This window comes from Apus apus, chromosome 21 (assembly GCF_020740795.1).
Source record: "Apus apus isolate bApuApu2 chromosome 21, bApuApu2.pri.cur, whole genome shotgun sequence".
In the NCBI taxonomy this organism is placed as follows: domain Eukaryota; kingdom Metazoa; phylum Chordata; class Aves; order Apodiformes; family Apodidae; genus Apus; species Apus apus.
The window spans coordinates 5,076,763-5,094,030 of record NC_067302.1 but is presented as its reverse complement, the minus strand read 5'-3'; the positions used below and the strand labels follow the sequence as shown (position 1 = coordinate 5,094,030).

The window sequence follows — 17,268 nt, the reverse complement described above, 5'->3', positions numbered from 1 at the left end:
GGCTTGGCTTGAGCTTTACCCACCCTGACTTAACACCGGGGCTGGGAAGGAACCTGGCACTGTGGCAATGGGGGGGGCCGGAATAAGGAAAAGTCCCGAAGGACACGTGGGGGTGACGCGGCTTCCTATTGCAGGCGGTGGCCGGTGGTGCCAGGCAGCAGCTCAGTGGCTGTGCTGAGGGCAGAGCCTGCTGGGGTGGGGGGTGAGGGCAGTCATGACTTGTCCAGAGGGTGGTTTTTGGGACATGGTTACGAGCCTTGGCTGGGGACAGAGTGGGATGGAGGGGAGGCATGGAAGGCTTCACCAGCACCATGCCAGTGACATGCCATGTGTCTTACTGCGGTGCTTTTGGGTGGAGGAGGGATGTTAGGTGGTCCTTTCAAATCCTGAGATGTGGGGAGGTTTTCCTGAGAACCCCTGGGGCTGTGGCTGCCCAGCCAGTGCAGGGACCCCACCCTGGGAAGGGGACATGGGACCATCCAGCCTGGACACACAGTGTGACTGGGCAGCCAGGGCCAAGGGACTCTGATTTGCTCCTTTTCGTTGATTTTTGGCTTAAAACCAAAGCGTGGGGTGTTTCTGACTGGTGAGCTGTGGCATCGAAGGGATGTCTTGGGGTAGCAGGTTTCATCCTTTCCCACTTTATCCAGGGGATTCCCAGGGGCAGCACTCGGGAGGTTTGGGGTTGCGTGCTGGACGTTGGGACCGAGGCACTTCCTTTTCTGCGAGTTGATGTTAAAACCAGGAGATCCCATTTGGCACATGATTGGCTGCTGGAATAGCCCTGAAACCTCCTTGCTGCAGGGGCACAGGGAGGTGGGGACCCCCCTGCACCCCAGGGGGTCCTCCAGTGGTGCTCCCCTGTCCCATGCCCTCTCCTTTCTCATCTTTGTTTCACACAATGTTATTTTTTGCAACCAGAGCAGGCAGGACAAAGCCTGCCAACAGCTCCCCCACCCCATATCAGTGCTTGGCAGTTTCCCATCCCATCACCCACAGGGCTGAGGGGACGTTCCTGCTGCTCCCTGGGGACTGGGACACCCTGGGGACAGACCCACTTTGTCACCCTGTCCCCTCAGCAGTTGGAGCTCCCAGCGTCCGGCCAAGGCGCCTTCGTCTGAGCCACGGGACAGAAATAAATGTTAAATCCAGGCAATCCAATGAACCAAAAATACAGGGATAGAATAAGCTGCTAATTGCCCACACTGCTGGTGCCCAGCGGAGACCTGTGGACATCTGTGGGCTTTATGTAATGCATTAAAGCTCCTGGGAGAGGGCAGGGGAGAGGGACACCCTCCTAAAGCTGGGGGGCTTGGGCAACCCCCACCTCCATCCCTGTGCTCATCTCACTCACTCACTTCCTGGGGGAGATGAGAATGTGTAGGGGTCCTGGTCATGGGGAGGGGGCATATTTTGTGGGTTCAGTTGCTGCTGCCAGCTGCAGCTCTACCCATCCCGATCATCTGCACTGCTTTTATTTAAAGAAAACTATTTCCCACTTCCCCACCAAAAAAAAAAAAAGCACTGTATTTTGTTCTTGCTGTGGGGATCCTCGTGCCTCCCTGCCCTAGATGTTGGAGCCACTGGAATGGCCCCATCCTGGGAATAAGCAGCTTCTGTTCCCCTGCACGGGTGCAGGGTCCACCCGGCGCTCCTGGCACCGGCAGCGATCCCGCTGTCTCTTCCCCTCATTTCAAAGTCATTTGAGTTTCTGCATGAGAAGCCCTGACCCAGAGCTGCCTTTGTCTTCTCTTTGACAGATGAACGGGACAGAGTCCAAAAGAAAACCTTCACTAAATGGGTCAATAAACACTTGATGAAGGTAAGAGTCATGTATTTCGTTATAAAGCCGGTTAAGTGAGCGTCTGTCTGTTCTGGCTCCAGACTGGCAGATAAATGCCTTTTTAAAACATTTTCTTTCTTTCTTTCTTTCTTTCTTTCTTTCTTTCTTATTTTTTTTTGGTCTTGGGAATTTTTTGCGCTGGATTTAAGTGTCTGTACTCAGAGCAGAGACGGTGGAAATGCCTTTGGAGGGCACTGTAACATCACCAGGCAGCCCTTTGCATTTCATTGACCTCCTCAGCACCCAGCCCTGGCTTTTGCATGAGGCTTGAGCACCCCCCCCCTTCTCCTGCCCCCCCTTCTCCTGCCCCCCCTTCTCCTGCCCCCGCCCCCCTTCTCCTGCCCCTGCACCCTCCTGTCTGTTCATCCTCCTGCTCCAGCATCCTCCAGGGTGAGGCAGGGGATCCCAATGTGGGACCTACCAGGACTAAGGGGCTTTTTTTGTCTTTTAAGGGTTGCATGTAGAGGAGCCCAAAAGTGTGTGCAGGGAGGTGCTTGCAGCCATAGGTAGCTAAGCAGAATTCACACAACACCTCAAGGTGCCTCCTGCTTTTCTTCATTAATGCCAAGGGTTTTTTAACTGATGGTCCATGGGCATTAGATGTCACAGCTGTGTTTTCCTGCCAGCTTTGCAAACTTTTATGTCAGGCTTTGGATTACTTTTTCAATCTTATAAAGGAGAGGGAAAAAAGCAAAATCTTGGTTGTGGGAAAATATCCAGGGATTCCCAGGCCAGGAAAACCCCTGGGCAAGGTCTGAGGGAGAGAAGCTGGGTGTGCTCAGCCTGCTCTGGCAGCCCCCTGTCTGATGGACACCTCCCCTGCTCCCAGCTGGAAGCTACATGGCTCTGGGAGATGTAAGGTAGGGTTGGGAATGAAACCACCACTTCAGGTCTGCCTGCAACAGGACACGATTGCCTGGAGTACAGATGGTTTCATGGTTTGATTCCATGTGTTAAATTGGCAGCAGCTTCTGCCAGGTGGTTTGGGAGCTGGGAAGCTGCTTTCCTTACTGATAATTCTGGAATAACTGTCTTAAAGGGATCTGATGGCTTTTCCTCCCTGGCTCTCCCCAGGTGCGCAAGCACATCAACGACCTCTACGAGGACCTGCGGGATGGTCACAACCTCATCTCCCTCCTGGAGGTGCTGTCAGGAGTGAAGCTGGTAAGTCCCCAGGGCTGGGCAGTGACACTGCTGCCACCCCCCCACCCCGAGCCCCTTCCCTCCTCCCCCTGCTCCCCTCCTCTCCCAGCCGTCCACTGTCATTTCTTATGCCATAGTTTTGGTTTTGAATGTCTGTCGTTGTTTCTTTTGTTATTATTGCTGTTATTATTTGTTATGATGATTTTCTTTATTGTCACTCAACCCCCTGTTCCCCAGGCTGCTCTCTTGGGTACCACCAAAGTGTGTGGTTGAAGCTGCTGGCTTATGGGGCCCTGGGTAGAGTCCTCTTCTTGTGAAGGCTCAGACACCTTCATCCTCTAGATTTGGCTCCGTGTTTAAAATAACAGATAATAATGGCTTTGACTAAAACTCTTCCTGTGACAGTGTGCCCAGTGGTTTAGCTCAGATTTGACCCTCCTGCCCTGTGCTCAGCTCCTCTCGAGCTGGGTTGGAGCTGCCAGTGGCATGCAAAGCTCTTCCTGTGCCTCAGCATTACAGAGTCCCCCTCCTTCCTCCTCCTCCTCCTTCTCAGACTGGCACATTCACTCAGCCCTGGGAAGATCCCTTTTGCTGCAGCAGGGTAGCACAGCAGGAATTATTTTAGTTTTCCCCTAAAATAGGATCTGGGTGAAGATCTCCCTCTGTATCCTCAGATGCCAAATCAGGTTTTTGTGGGGGCTGAAAAACTGGATTAAACTCCTGGTGATCCAGACAGCTCCTTCTCTTCCCTTCAGCTTCCAAAGCCGGGGGGAAATTCCCATGCTGGGGATCCAGCTGCCTTCCTCCCTCTCTCCCTGCTCTTTGGTTTTCCTTTTTGCCCTGGGTTGTTGCCTTTTTGGTTTCCATTCTGTCTCCCTGTCGTGTCACCCTCCCATCGCCGCTCTCCCTCCCCTCCTCGTTAGCAAATTGAGCCTCCAGCTCAGCGGAGCCTTCGCCTGGTGAGAGCACCAGCCTGGTGCCGTGCGAGCAGCGAAGAGCGTGAGGAGGAAGATGATGATGATGAAGAAGTAGGTCGAGTCGGTCCCAGCTGCAGCATCACCCTGGCAGACACCGGAGTGCAGTCAGATAGTCCAGTGCAGCCCTTGGGGGCTCCCACCTTCCCTTCTTCTCCGGGGGTTTGGTTTTCTTTTTTGGTCAAACCCACCCGCCTCGCCCCAGTGAGGGCTCTGCTGGTGGAGGAGAGGGGGAGCTGGTGCCGTGGTCCTGGTCCCCGGGCTGTTCCCTGGGTTATCTGCACGTGCACTGCGGTGTCTGCTGGCAGTCAGGGCACGCCACCCACCTGGTGTGACAGCATGTGTCCCCTCCACGGGCCGGGGGGGCCAGGGATGGGTCCTGCACGCTGCTCCCAGCCCGGCCCCCTCGGGGGCTGCGGTGACGGCTGCTCACCTCACGCTGCATGGACAGGCTCTGGGCACGGGCACCTTCTTGTGGGGCTGATGCCACCACCCTGGGGTCTGGGACACAACTGCTGAACCTGTGCATGAGAGTGGAGATGGGAGCAAGCACAGCCTGGCCTCAGCCAAGGGTTACCTCAAAGGGGACAGACCCCAAAACCTTGCTCAGGTGCAAGAGAAGGGGCTGTTCTCCAGCCCTTTCCTCTGGGTGACAATTCCTTTGTGCACAATGTCACCTCCCTCCAGGAGGAGCTGGGCTGTGGCACCTTCCTGGAGATGTTCCCTTTGCAGGAACAGCTCTTCCCTTTCAGGCAGGGAGCACAGGGGTGTTCTCATGGGTCAGAGCATCCTGGTGATGCCTGAGACTGGGACTGGGATTTGGGCATCAACCCTTCCCCTCCTGCTGATCCAGACCAGGTTCCTGTGCCAGAATGGCTCAGTCACTGGGTCCTTGGACCCCCCTCAGCAGCAGTGACCAGCACAGCCCAGGGCAGCTCCTCTCTCCCCTCTCCCCAGGGGTTCAGAGCTGGTGCCTGGAGCAGCAGCCCTTGCCCACACATGGAGGCTGGTGCTGAGGTTGGGGTTTCTCCACCATCAATGGGGACTCATGGCTGGTCCCTGCCTGGGTCTTCATGCCCTGCTGTGGAGCAGATCTGCTCTGCTTCCACCTGGACGGGTCAGACTCTGTACCCGCTTGGTAAATCTCTCTTTGCTGAGCCCAGCTTGGCTGGCTGACCATGGGATGGGGGAGATCCTGCCCTGGGATCTAGAGGCTGAGCCAATCCTGCTGGCAGCCTTGCAGTGCCTGGCTCTGAGCCTGGTGCAGACCCCCAGGGCCTGGTGGCAATCAGAGCAGGCCCAGATCTCAGGGGTTCCCACCTCCATGCCCCACCATGCAGGATTCTGTGTAGCAATGACTTGATTTGCCTCCTGAGCACAAATCATGGAATGACTTGGGTTGGAAGGGACCTTACAGACCATCCAGTCCCATCCCCTGCATGGGCAGGGACACCTCCCACCAGCCCAGGCTGCTCCAAGCCCCATCCAACCTGCCCTTCAACACTGCCAGGGATGGGGCAGCCACAGCTTCCCTGGGCAACCTGGGCCAGGCTCTCACCACCCTCACACTTGAAGACAGATCAGGGGGTGTGGAGTGCAGGGGGGGTCACGCTCAGCCTATGGGGCAGCTCCCAGGGGCATGTGGGGGCTGTGGCTGTGCATGGGGGTGCTGCCAGCCTGGAGAGCCCCACCTGAACCTGCTGCTTCTCTCCCTTGCAGCCACGTGAGAAGGGGCGGATGCGTTTCCACCGGCTGCAGAACGTGCAGATCGCTCTGGATTTCCTGAAGCAGCGACAGGTAAGGGCTGGTTTTGGCTCAGCTGGAAGCAGAGCTGTGGTTCCTCCTCCTGGTCAGGGCTTGGGAAGGGTGTCAGTCTGTGCCTTGGTGTGCCTGTTCCCTTGGTGCCAGTGGGTGTCAAGGGACTTTCCCCCTGTTGTGTGCTCTCAGAACCGTCTGTGGGGCACAAAAATGAGTATCAAATGAAGGATCAAACTTGAGTCCTGGGGAGGGGTCTTGGAATCACTCTGTGCCCCAAAAGCCTCACCTGGGGCTCCCTGGCAGATCCCAGTGGCTGCAGAGTGTCTGTGCCTTCCCCTGGATTTGGGAGAGATGTGGCAGACAGCTCCTGCTCAGCCCCAGCACATAGTGCCCTCCCAGGCAGGGTCACCCTTTGGCTTTTGGAGCCCATGTCAGGCTTTTGGGAGAGGTGCTGGGCCTCTCCTGGCTCTTGGGCTTGTGCAGCTGGCAAGGCCCAGGCATCCTGCCCACCCCTGGGCAGATCCTGCCTGGAGCAGTGGGATGCATCCTGAGACTTGTTGGCTCTGCTGGTGAAACCCCCGCAGCCCTGAGGCTGGATGTCCTGTTCCACCTGTTGGGTCAGGTCTCCTCACTGTGATGCTCCTCAGATACCTCCAGATGATGATAAATTGTACCGGTTCATGCTGAAGCAGATTTTTCTCTCTCTGCTGGCCTGAGGGCACTGAATAAATTCAAGCACGTGCCCCATTCCAGGGAGGATGAGCAGCTTCCAGCCCCTCCTCTCCTCCCCAACCCTTGACAGAGACATTTTGCCCGAGGCTCTTGGGAGCTTGTTTCTCTACTTGGATGAAACAGCTTTTTTTCCTTTGAAGCGAGATGGACTGGTGACAGCTTACCCCAGATGCTCCTGCTAGAGCTGGTGGGGTCCCATGGAGTGTTGAGGAATGGGGACACCCCTGTGGGGAGCCCACAGGGGGAGAGGGGCCCAAAACATGTGGCAGCTCCTGGGAAAGCAGCTGCAAGGAGGGTGGGAGCAGCAGCCGGGCAGGACCACTCTGGTTTGCATCCCCTGGAGGTGCCAAGGCTGGTGCTCCCAGAGCTGCAGGCATCTCCATAGGGTTCAGGGACTGCAAATGCATTTAAACCACCTCCAGAGGTGGAAGGGAGCAACCCTGGGACTGCCTGGGGCTGGAGTCTGGCAGGACAGGGGGTTTGGTGGGTGCTGGACCCTCAGCCAGGGCAGCACTGGGGTTTCTGCCTTTTTTAGGGCTGATCGATCATCAGCTTGGATTGAACCCGGGAGGGAGTTAATGAAGCTCGGCCATCCTCCTTTAACCATGCTCTGTGGTCTGTAGCTGTTAAATTATGCACCAGTGCTCAGGGCTTTGGGGACCAGGGACTTCTCCATGTGAGCTGAAAGCAACTGTTAAGTGCTGGGAAAGCACTTCTGGATGGATGGAAAAATCCTGCCTTCTCCCCTTCCCGAGCTGGAGCACAGCGTGGCCTCGCTGCTGCTTTTGGAAGCACTGGGGTCTTGTGTGTGTCTGTCCCCTCCAGAGTGCTTGGGATGGCCATGGGGACAGTGTGGTTGGGGACACTGTCCGTGGGTGAGGCTGATGTGGAGCTTTGACCTTGTCTCTTCTCTTTCAGGTGAAGCTGGTGAACATCCGCAACGATGACATTACGGACGGCAATCCCAAGCTCACCCTGGGGCTCATATGGACCATCATCCTCCACTTCCAGGTAGGTCCTGAGAGCTTCTTGCTGCACGACACGTGGTGGATGGTGGGAGGGAGCACCTTGTCTTCCCAGGGCACTGGTGTCTGTCCTGGTGTACGTGTGCTCCGTGGCGATGCTGGCACGCGGGTCGGTCCGGAGGGTCACCACACGTTGCGGTGTCTTGGAGACCCGTGGCTCCATGGGCAACACCCTCTTCTCATCATTTACATAACGAGATCACTAATGATGCGTTGTTTGCCGTGACCTCCTGGTTGGCACCAGGGTTGTTGGCAGTGGCTGTTTGCTCAGCTGAGTCTCTGGAGGAGAAGAGCAAATTTGGAGAGGCCCGTGTGGGGCTGTTATCCCGAGGTGCTCCCGGGCCTTTGAGGGGTTGGTGCAGCCATGGGATCTTTTGTTGGGATGGAAAATGTCGGCTGCGTGACGGTGGTTCAGGACAGGGATGGGAGAGGCTCCCTGACCCTGCTGGGGAGCACGCTCAGGACCATCTCTGGCAATCATTTGCTGTAGATGATCGTGCAAAACAGGGTCTTAGGTCTATAATAGCTTTGAATTATCTGGCTGTAGCTTTGGTGCCCTCAGGGGGACAAGGAGTGGCTCCTAATGTCACCACTGCATTGGCTTGTGAGGTTTGCTCGGTGGTTCTGCTGCCAGCAGCTCGTTAGGGATGTGCCATTAGCTCTAGGGCTGTCACCTCTGTGGGACCAAGCCCCTGGGACCTGCTGTATCCCTGCTGGCATCTCCCAGACAAGTCTAATCCTGGCTTTGAGATCTCCTAAGGAAGCTTTTCAGTTTTGGAGGATGAGTGGGCAATGCCCCAAAGAGCTGCCACCTCACCCGGGCCACACGTGTCCCCCATGCCAGCATGGCCAGGCTGGCCCCGTGCACTGGGTGAGCCCCTCCTGAGCTGTATCTCTTGGGAAGAGGCTTTTGGAGGGAGAGCATGGGGATAAAATGGATGTAAAGCTGCTGACGAGGCTCTCTGCTGGGGTTTTGGCCCTGGGAAGCAGCCGGGGTCGAGCAGGGTCTGGATGCTGATGAGTCACTGTCATCTCCATTGGGGCCATGGCTGGGTGGCATCCTGTCCTCTTGGTGGCCCTTCCCTAGTGCAGGGGACCAGAGAGGGGACCAAGGAGGAGCTCCTGGGTCTCCTCTGCACCCAGCTGGGAGGGGACGCTGCCACCCTGCCCTGGGGGACAGGATTGGTGACAAGGGGGCCCCGGGGGAGCGGGGCCGGTGCCTGTGAGCCTGCGTGTCCTTTCTCTGCCTGCGCTAACAATTTGTTCTGGGGTTGTAGCTCCATTGTGAACCTCTTAATCTCCCGTGTCCCAGTGCTGCTGCCTGGGGGCAGGCGGCTGGGAGAGCCCCTGGGAGGAGCTCAGGGTGGGCCAGTGGCTCCTGCTCCCCGTTTGCTGTCTCGTCCTTGCTTTTGGCGTCTGTTATCCTTCTCCTGTCCCTCCGAGCTGGCGTGAGGAGTCGGGATGCTGCATGTTCCTCAAACCCCCGCCCTGGGCAGCAACAGGGGCAGGAGACAGGCAGGACCTGGGGCCAGCAGCACCGGCGCTGCCGCAGCCGGTCTCGTTGGTCTCTCAGCATTAAGAATTTAGGAGCAAACCTCCCGAATTGCAGAGAAACACCCCTGCAGGAGCCGGCGCGGCGGCTCCTCGTCCCCATCCCCATCCTTCCTGCCGAGCCGCTCTGACTCCTCCCTGCTTTTTTTTTTTTCTTTCCTCCTCCTTTCTCTCCCAGCCCTTCCTTTATCCTACCTTTTGCCAACCTTCCCCGTGTTTTGTGGCTTTTAATCCCCCCCTCCCCAGCCTCTCCCTGCTCCCTGTTTGTGTTGGCGAGGGCCGCGCTCCAATTACCTCATGTTTGGAGAGCCGGCTGCCGCAGCCAATCCCCGCTCCCTCTGCTTTTAGGTCAAGTGATTTCTGAACTGCAGTGAGATGCTTTGAATTTGTCTCCTCGCAGCGCCCAGGCTGTAAGATGGCTGTCTGGAGCGGCGGTGGCAGCGGCAGGGCTGGCGGGAGGGAGAGGTGGCCAGGGACAGACCCGGCACGGCGCTGGGTGGGCGTTTGATTCCATGAAACCCGGCTCGGGATTGATTTGGGAGCCGGCGACTCGCTGAGCTGCCGTCCCTGCCGGCGCCCGGGGGGGAGATGGGGAATTCTCTGGGCTGCGTTAAAGAGCCGAAGGAAAAAGCTGCGGGGAAGGCGCCGCTGTCTCCTAAAAAAAGGGTCCGCTTTAAACGGAGGAGGAAGGGGAAGAGGAGAGCGATGCCGGAGGCGGCCCCGCAGGAGGAGTCCCCGGCCCGGGATGAGGATGAGGAGGCGCTGAAGTCGAAGGCAGCTCCTGGGCAGGAGGGAGGAGAGGAGCCCGGCGGGAGCCGGCAGCGCGGCGGGGACCCCGGCCCGGCGGCTCCGCAGCCCGGGCTGATCGTGCAGGTGAAGGAGCGGTTCCAGGGGGAGGTGCAGAGAGCTCGGCTGGTGCTGGAGCCGCGGCGGGCGAGGGCGGCCGGAGCTGCCCTGGAGGGAGGTACCACCGTCATCGCCCGGTTGCTGGAGAACCCGGCCGAGAAGGACTGCGAGAAGGCGGTGAGCCGGCTGGTGGAGCTGCAGCGGAGCGGGGCCGGCAGCCGCCGAGCTGTGCTGCTGCCCCTGCGCGGGGGGACACACGGCCCCGCCGAGCCCGTCCTGGCCCCAGCCGGGGCTGTGTCCAGCCAGGAGCCAGGGAGGAGCTGGGAGCCGGGGACCAGCAGCGCCCTGGATGCCTGGAGAAAAGGTGGCAGCAACGATCTCGGCTCCGGTGCCGCATGGACCTGCTCCTCTGCAGCGGAGCCGGGCACCGTTTCGGAGCTGTCGACGCCGTCCCCCATGGTGGATCAGCTAGAAAACCCCAGCGTGGGGAGGACCTCAGGGTTGCCACCATCTCGAGTTGAGGAGGGGGACAGGCATGGACTGCCAGCCTCCTGCAGCCCGTCCTCCATCAGCGCGGCCCGGAGCTCCTCGGGGTACAGCAGCGACCCGGCGCGCCGGCCAGCCCAGGGCTTTGGAGCTGGGAGGACCATGGCATCTCCCTCTGAAGGTGGCCACAGGCTCGCTGTGGCAGGCTGGGCTCGGAGGGGGAGCTCAGGGACAGCTGAAGGAATGGTCAGTGTCTGCTTGGAGTCTTGGTCCCCTTTTGCAGTGGGGGGGGGGGGCCTGGTTCAGTGGACTCCAGATCCTGGTGGCCCCTGGGGATGGTCATCTTGATGAGGTGCTGCTGAGGTGAGGTGCTGCTGAGGTGAGGTGCTGCTTGGTGAGGTGCTGCTTGGTGAGGTGCTGCTCCTGCGGGTGGGAGGACTCTGGTGCAGAAAACTCCTGAAGCCTTTTCCCCTTGGACAGTCTCTACTGGGAAAGCATCCCCCCAGGACTGGCCTGGCCTGCCCCTCTGCTCCAGGCACGGGTGACCAGGGAGTGGTTGGGTGTGACCAGAGGCCACACAGGCTCTCGGTGCTGTTGCCTTTGCTGTCTGCAGTGTGCTTGCTGTCACTGGTGGCACCTCAGGGCTGCTGGGTCGGGTATGAGTTTGTGGTGTCCCCTCCCCGCTCTCAGCTCCAAGGAGGGTGGCAGTGGGGGGGATGTAGAGGTGTGGGGGCTCTACCTGCTCCAGCGAGCTCTGAAAGGAAGAGGAAGGGATGATGCTGGGTTTTGGAGCCCCTTATTGTTTTTTGGAGGTTGCATTTTGGGGGTGACAGGGCAGGTTGAAGGTGCCTGTGGGTTTTGGTCAAGTTCTGCATGCCCCAGGATGAGACCATGTTTGGAGGGGCAGGAAAGGGGCTGTGGTCCCCTTGTGCCTTTTCTGGGTTGGGACCAGTGCCACAGCCACCATCTGGCCTTCAGTGTCCTGCCACCAGTTGCTTGATACTTGAAAGCTGATGTTGGAAGGGTCTGGCCCCAGTTCCTGTGAGTTTCCCTCCCCTCTCTCTTCTCGCCAGTGCCTCCCTAAATCTTTGTCCTGACACAGACATGTGAAGAAAGGAGGGTGGAGCTGGTGCCGCATCCTGCACCTCCATAAGCACATCTCTAGGAGGGTCTCCTGCAAGGACACCCTTAGGGAAAGGCCCAGTGGTTGCAGAACCCTGGTGCTATGTGAAGGAATAAAGGAATGATCTGAGCTGGGTGCTGTGAGGAGCTCCCCGATGGGCAGTGGCGCTGGGGAGACCAGGAGGGGCATCGCCCAAGGCTGGGTTTGCAGAAGACTTCATCCTGCTCCTAATTAAGAGCTGCCAGGTGACCAATAAGGGGGTGCTGGGCAGGAGGAGGTCTGTGGGTCCCTCCCTGCAGGCATGGTGGGTTCCATCCCACTCACCTTCTTCCTGGCTATGCTGCCAGGTGCTCGAGTCCCGGCATCTGTGAGGAAACCCAGTCCCGGGGCTGGAGGAGTTAAAGGCAGCACCGCCAGCAGCTGACAAAGAGCAGTTGTGTGTGTGATGAGCGTATCAGAGTGGGGAGAGGGAGGTGAGCTGCAGCATACCAATCACACCACTAGCCAGGCAGCATCCTCCAGCATCCTCCATCCTCCCCACCGGCAGGCGGGTGAGGCAGCACAGAGGGGCTCGGATCCCACGGGTCCCTGCATCCCACCTGCAAAGGGGTGTCTGGCAGCTGGGACCCGTGTGATGCCAGAGCCCCAGTGGGTGTGTTTTGATGGGGAATAAAGAAACTGAGTGTTTTCCATGGTGGGTGGGGCTGGATCCTGGCACACCTTCCTGCTCTGCCGGGAGGAGGGATCCAGCAAACAGCCCTCCTAGTCCTGCCCCAGGCACCTGGCAGATATGCACGGCTCATATCCTCCCCTTTTGTCTGCCCCTTAATTAAGGGGAGGTATTTGTACTAATTGGGGAGCTGGGATGGCAGTGGGGGGGCGCAGAAGCCATGCCAATCAGAGCTGTGCTGGCATGTGGAGACACGTGTGCTTCGTCACGTGCCAGTCTGGGATTTGGAGCCCGCCCCGTGTGTCTGTCTGAGAGGGTCTGGGGCTGTCGGTCCCTTTTGTTGGGGAAATGGGTCATGCCACCAGCAGCCCTGGCACGGCAAAGCAGAGGGGGACACAACAGCCTTGTCCCCATCCTTCCCTATTCCCCTGGGATGGAGCTGGTTGCCTCTCTCCAAGCGTCTCCACGGGCTGGAGATTAGGACGGACATCTGCCCCACACATCCTCTCAATCAGCACCTCCAAGAGATGTTTCCTGCTTCTTAAGTTGTTTGTTTGGTTTGGTTTTTTGACAACATAATGCTCCAGGTGGAGCATCTCCCACCACACTGGCAGCCTCACCAAGGGCTTGCATCAGTGGTCCTCTCTTGGGTGCTCCCTCCTCTTTCTGGGTGCTGCTGGATGGGGCTGACAGTTCCTGCACGAGAGTGTCTGAGGGTGCTGGATCTCCTTGTGGTGGGTGCTGGGCCTCACCCCCACGGTGACCAGGAGTTTCCTCCCACCCTTCCTGGTAGCAGCCAGATTTTAGGCAAGTTCATAGCAATTGGACGTGTCTCATGTCATCCCTCCTCTCACATCACATGGCTGTGCTGCTTCCTTACAGATCTCTGACATCTACATCAGTGGGGAGTCAGGGGACATGTCAGCCAAGGAGAAGCTTCTTCTGTGGACACAGAAGGTGACAGCGGGTTACATTGGTGTCAAGTGCACCAACTTCTCATCGTGCTGGAGCGACGGGAAGATGTTCAACGCGCTCATCCACAGATACAGGTAGGTAGAAGGGAGCTGTGGAGAACATGGTCTGGGTGGGAAAAAGGGCTGGGGAACCTCCCTGAGATTTCCTGCCTGCTGCTGCAGTGGGGAGTGGTTGGAGATGTGGGTGAGGCTTGCAGAGAGCCGTGGCTCTTTTACCTGGAAATCATCCCTTCCTCCAGGTGGCTGGGGGGGTGGATGTTTGGAAAGAGCAATAACTACATCGTGGTGCAAGAAAGGACCTCTCTGCCCTGGGCACCTGGTGTTTGACCATGTCGTGATGCTGGTGGGTGTGTTGCAGGCCAGATCTGGTGGACATGGAGAGGGTGCAGATCCAGAGTAACCGGGAGAACCTGGAGCAGGCCTTCGAGATCGCCGAGCGGCTGGGGGTGACGCGGCTGCTGGACGCCGAAGGTGGGTGGCCAGGGCACGTGGCTGGTGCAAGGGATGCCCACCTCCGCCTGCTCCTGGTCCTCACTGCCTTCCTGCTTCCCCCTTGGCAGATGTGGACGTCCCCTCTCCGGATGAGAAATCCGTGATCACTTACGTGTCTTCAATCTACGATGCCTTTCCCAAAGTCCCCGAGGGAGGAGAAGGGATCAGCGCCATTGTGAGCATCGCGGCGGGTTGGGAGGCTGGGACAGTGACCTGGGAGGCAGCTGGTTGTGGAGGGAGGGGTTTGGAGGTTCCTTGTCCACCTTTGCAGATGGACAAAGGGTGGTAGAGGCTCAGGGAGAGGAAGGAGCTTCCCCATTAGCCTGTCTACCCTGTAAACTGCTGGTGTTCCTGTAGGGCTGTGGTGTTCTCCAGGCACTGCCCTGGGTTTTGAGCTCTTGGGAAAGCTGAGGTGGTTTCCAGGGAGCAACTTGCAAGGAGGATCCTCCTCCTTTTCCTTCTTCCTGGGATGGCATCACAGCAGGGAGGCGCAGGGAGGTCCACCCTGTAGTTGTGATGGTGGCACCTCAGTTTCCTCTGGGCTCTGCCTCTCCCCCCTGGGGACCTGCCCTGCAGCAGTGCTCTGCAAGTGCTCTTGCCCCGCAGGAGGTGGATTCGAGGTGGCTGGAGTACCAGAGCCGTGTGGAGTCCCTCATCTCATGGATCAAGCAGCACACGATACTCATGTCAGATAAATCCTTCCCCCAGAACCCTGTAGAGCTAAAGGTAGGTCCTGGATGAGGTCCATCCAGTGTCCCATGTGCTGGATGCCAAGAGCTGGGTGGTGGCATCCCCTGGGCTGGCTTCTGAAAAGCTTTTCTCATCCCAGGCACTTTATAACCAATACATACACTTCAAAGAAACTGAAATCCCAGCAAAACAGCAGGAAAAAGGCAGGATAGAGGAGCTCTACAAACTGTTAGAGGTAAGCATCACCGTGGCTACCTGGAGGCTTGTAGGTGGGGCTGTTGTGCTTGCAGCAGGAGCCAAGGGTGCTCAGGTCAGGTTTATTTTGGAATGGAGAAGTGGAAACAACCCTCGGGGCAAAGGGAGCTGCTGCAGGAAGGGAGGCAGAGCTGCAGCCCCTGCTGGAATTTCTCTCTAGCCAGCTGGAGGAGCAGGCAGGTCGTGCCATTCGCTTGGTGTTTTCCTCAGGTATGGATCGAATTTGGACGCATCAAGTTGCCCCAGGGCTACCACCCCAACGACGTGGAGGAGGAGTGGGGCAAACTCATCATCGAGATGCTGGAGCGCGAGAAGCTCCTGCGGCCGGCGGTGGAGAGGTGGGTGCTCTGAGGGGACACCCCCTGCTCCCCTGGCTGGGGGGGACACCTCCCCAAAGGCCCTCTCTCACCGTCCTCTTTCCCTCTGTCATCACAGGCTGGAATTGCTGCTACAAATCGCCAACAAAATCCAGAATGGTGCTCTGAGCTGTGAGGAGAAACTCACTCTGGCGAAGAACACGCTGCAGGCTGTGAGTGGGGGGTGGTATTTACCCCCTCCCCATCTTGTTGTTTCTTTTCTTTGTTTGGTTTGTTTTCTCGCCTCTTTTACACCCATATCTGCCCCTCTTTTCTGCATGGGGTGGTGGGTTCTCCAGGACAGCTTTTCTTCCTCTTCTGACGTTAAGCCCACCCCAGGGGGGTATAGGATGGGTGGTGGGTACCTGGTGATGGGCCCTGCCAGGGATCCAGGCTGAATGTTTGTGGAGGTTCTGGCTCAGAGGAGAACTGCAGTTGTGGGGAAGCTGGTTGTGTAATGAGGCTTAAAAGCCCCCAGATCTGGTTTGTGTAAAGCAGTGGCAGAAAGGGCTCAGTTCCAGACTGGGTAGGAAGTAGATTTCTGAAGAAAGGTGTTTTGTTCTTGGGAGAAAGAGATGCAAGGGCTGGGAGCTAGAAATGGTTAAGCCCAAGCAAGAAATGAGGTGCATGTTTAAGTGACTGTCCACAGGAGCCCGTCTGTCACCAGAAGCTTTCAGTTCAGCTGCAGGAGCTGTTCTGAAGGGCATGTCCTGGGTGTGGTGTGAGTGCTGAGCTGATGTTTCTCTGCTCAAATCAAGCCTGAGGATTAAAAGATCCTTTAGGTCTTAAAGTCGATGCTGGGCTGCCATCCTCTCTTCTCTCTGTCCACTTGCCTGGGCTGTGGGGACCCAGCCCTCAATGTCCTCTCCTGGTGCAGGATGCTGCCCACCTGGAGTCGGGCCAGCCAGTGCAGTACGAGGCGGACGTGGTGGTGTATCTGCAGGAGTGTGAGGGGCTCCTCCGCCAGCTCCAGGTGGATCTGCAGATCCTTCGGGATGAGAATTACTACCAGCTGGAGGAGCTGGTCTTCAGGTGAGAGGGGTTGAGTCCAAGATGGTCTGTAGGTGGAGAAAGGTGGTCAGAGGGGGATGAACAGGGCTCCTCTGCTCTGTTTTGGGGAAGGAGGGAGTGTTTGTGCATTTTCTTACCCTGTGCCTTGGTTGCTCCTCCAGGATCATGCGGCTCCAAGATGAGCTGGTGACCTTGAGGCTGGAATGCACTAACCTGTACAGGAAAGGCCACTTCTCCACCCTGGAGCTGGTGCCCACTTCCAACCTGAGCACAACGCACTTGAAGGGCGAGTCCCTGACAAAAGGGCTTCACACCTCCTCTGCCTCCTGGTTCAGAAAGCCCATGACCAGGACAGAGCTGGTGGCCATCTCCTCTTCTGAAGATGAAGGCAGCCTCCGGTTTGTGTACGAGCTGCTGGCCTGGGTGGAGGAAATGCAGGTGGGTGTTGTCTCCCCGAGCCAAATTCAAAGCTTTAAAGAGAACCAACTTTGTCTTGGGTTGGGTTTTCTCTCTTGGGATCCTGCTGATCAGCAGGTATCAGAAGATCCTTTCAAAGATGGGAACAAATATGTACTGATCCAGTCAGTCCTTTGCTCTTAGGTAGGTGTGAAGCTGGTGTAGGCTGTCCCAGAAATCATTGTGTTGTAGTTTTTAGACCTTTTGTCCCCCACATAACCCAGTGTTGGAGCTTTAAGACCTTCTCCCAGGACTGCTGTGGTGTTTTTTCCCCTCTTGAGTGACTTTGGAGCTTTCCTTACCCTCGTGTCCTTTGGAGATATATCCCTGCAGATGAGGAGTGCTGACTTGGACCTCTTGGCCTGTTTCAGATGAGACTGGAGCGGGCAGAGTGGGGGAGTGACCTCCCGAGTGTGGAAAACCAGCTGGAGACCCAGCGGCAGGTCCATACCAGTGTGGAGGACCTGGGTTCCAGTGTAAAGGAGGCCAGGATGTATGAGGTATGTGGCACTGGCTGGGTGACACAGCCACAGGCAGGTGAGGACATTGGGATCAGCTCCTGTGGGTAAAGGTGCCTGGGGTAGAGGTTTGGTTTTTTTAAGGAGGGAGCTTCTGAATTGACACGGGGCTGGTGGAAGAGGCTGCTGCCCTGAGCCATCTTCTCCACCTCCTCTTGCTCCCAGAATGCTGGGGAGAAAGATTTGGAGTTGGAGTTTCAAGTGGTGTTGTCCTGTGTCAGGTGACAGGGTGGTTTTGTTTTTTCCTCCTTCAGGGTAAAATGTCTCCAAATTTCCGTGCGAGCTACACGGAGACGCTTGGCAAGCTGGAGACACAGTACTGCAAGCTGCTGGTGAGTGGGCTTCCAGGGGGGTGTGGGGTCCAT

The 17,268-nt window shown here is 57.6% G+C and overlaps 1 protein-coding gene across 1 annotated transcript in view; it reads left to right on the top strand.

Moving 5' to 3' along the window:
* MACF1 (microtubule actin crosslinking factor 1) overlaps positions 1-17,268 on the top strand; it is a 141,900-nt gene that overhangs the window by 31,226 nt on the left and 93,406 nt on the right. Inside the window, 15 exon segments of the mRNA XM_051638175.1 lie at positions 1,761-1,822; positions 2,918-3,007; positions 5,680-5,757; positions 7,369-7,461; positions 13,034-13,200; positions 13,484-13,596; positions 13,686-13,792; positions 14,224-14,343; positions 14,447-14,542; positions 14,773-14,900; positions 14,998-15,091; positions 15,796-15,950; positions 16,091-16,367; positions 16,757-16,885; positions 17,158-17,235. Coding sequence (XP_051494135.1) covers positions 1,761-1,822; positions 2,918-3,007; positions 5,680-5,757; positions 7,369-7,461; positions 13,034-13,200; positions 13,484-13,596; positions 13,686-13,792; positions 14,224-14,343; positions 14,447-14,542; positions 14,773-14,900; positions 14,998-15,091; positions 15,796-15,950; positions 16,091-16,367; positions 16,757-16,885; positions 17,158-17,235 — 1,787 coding nt within the window.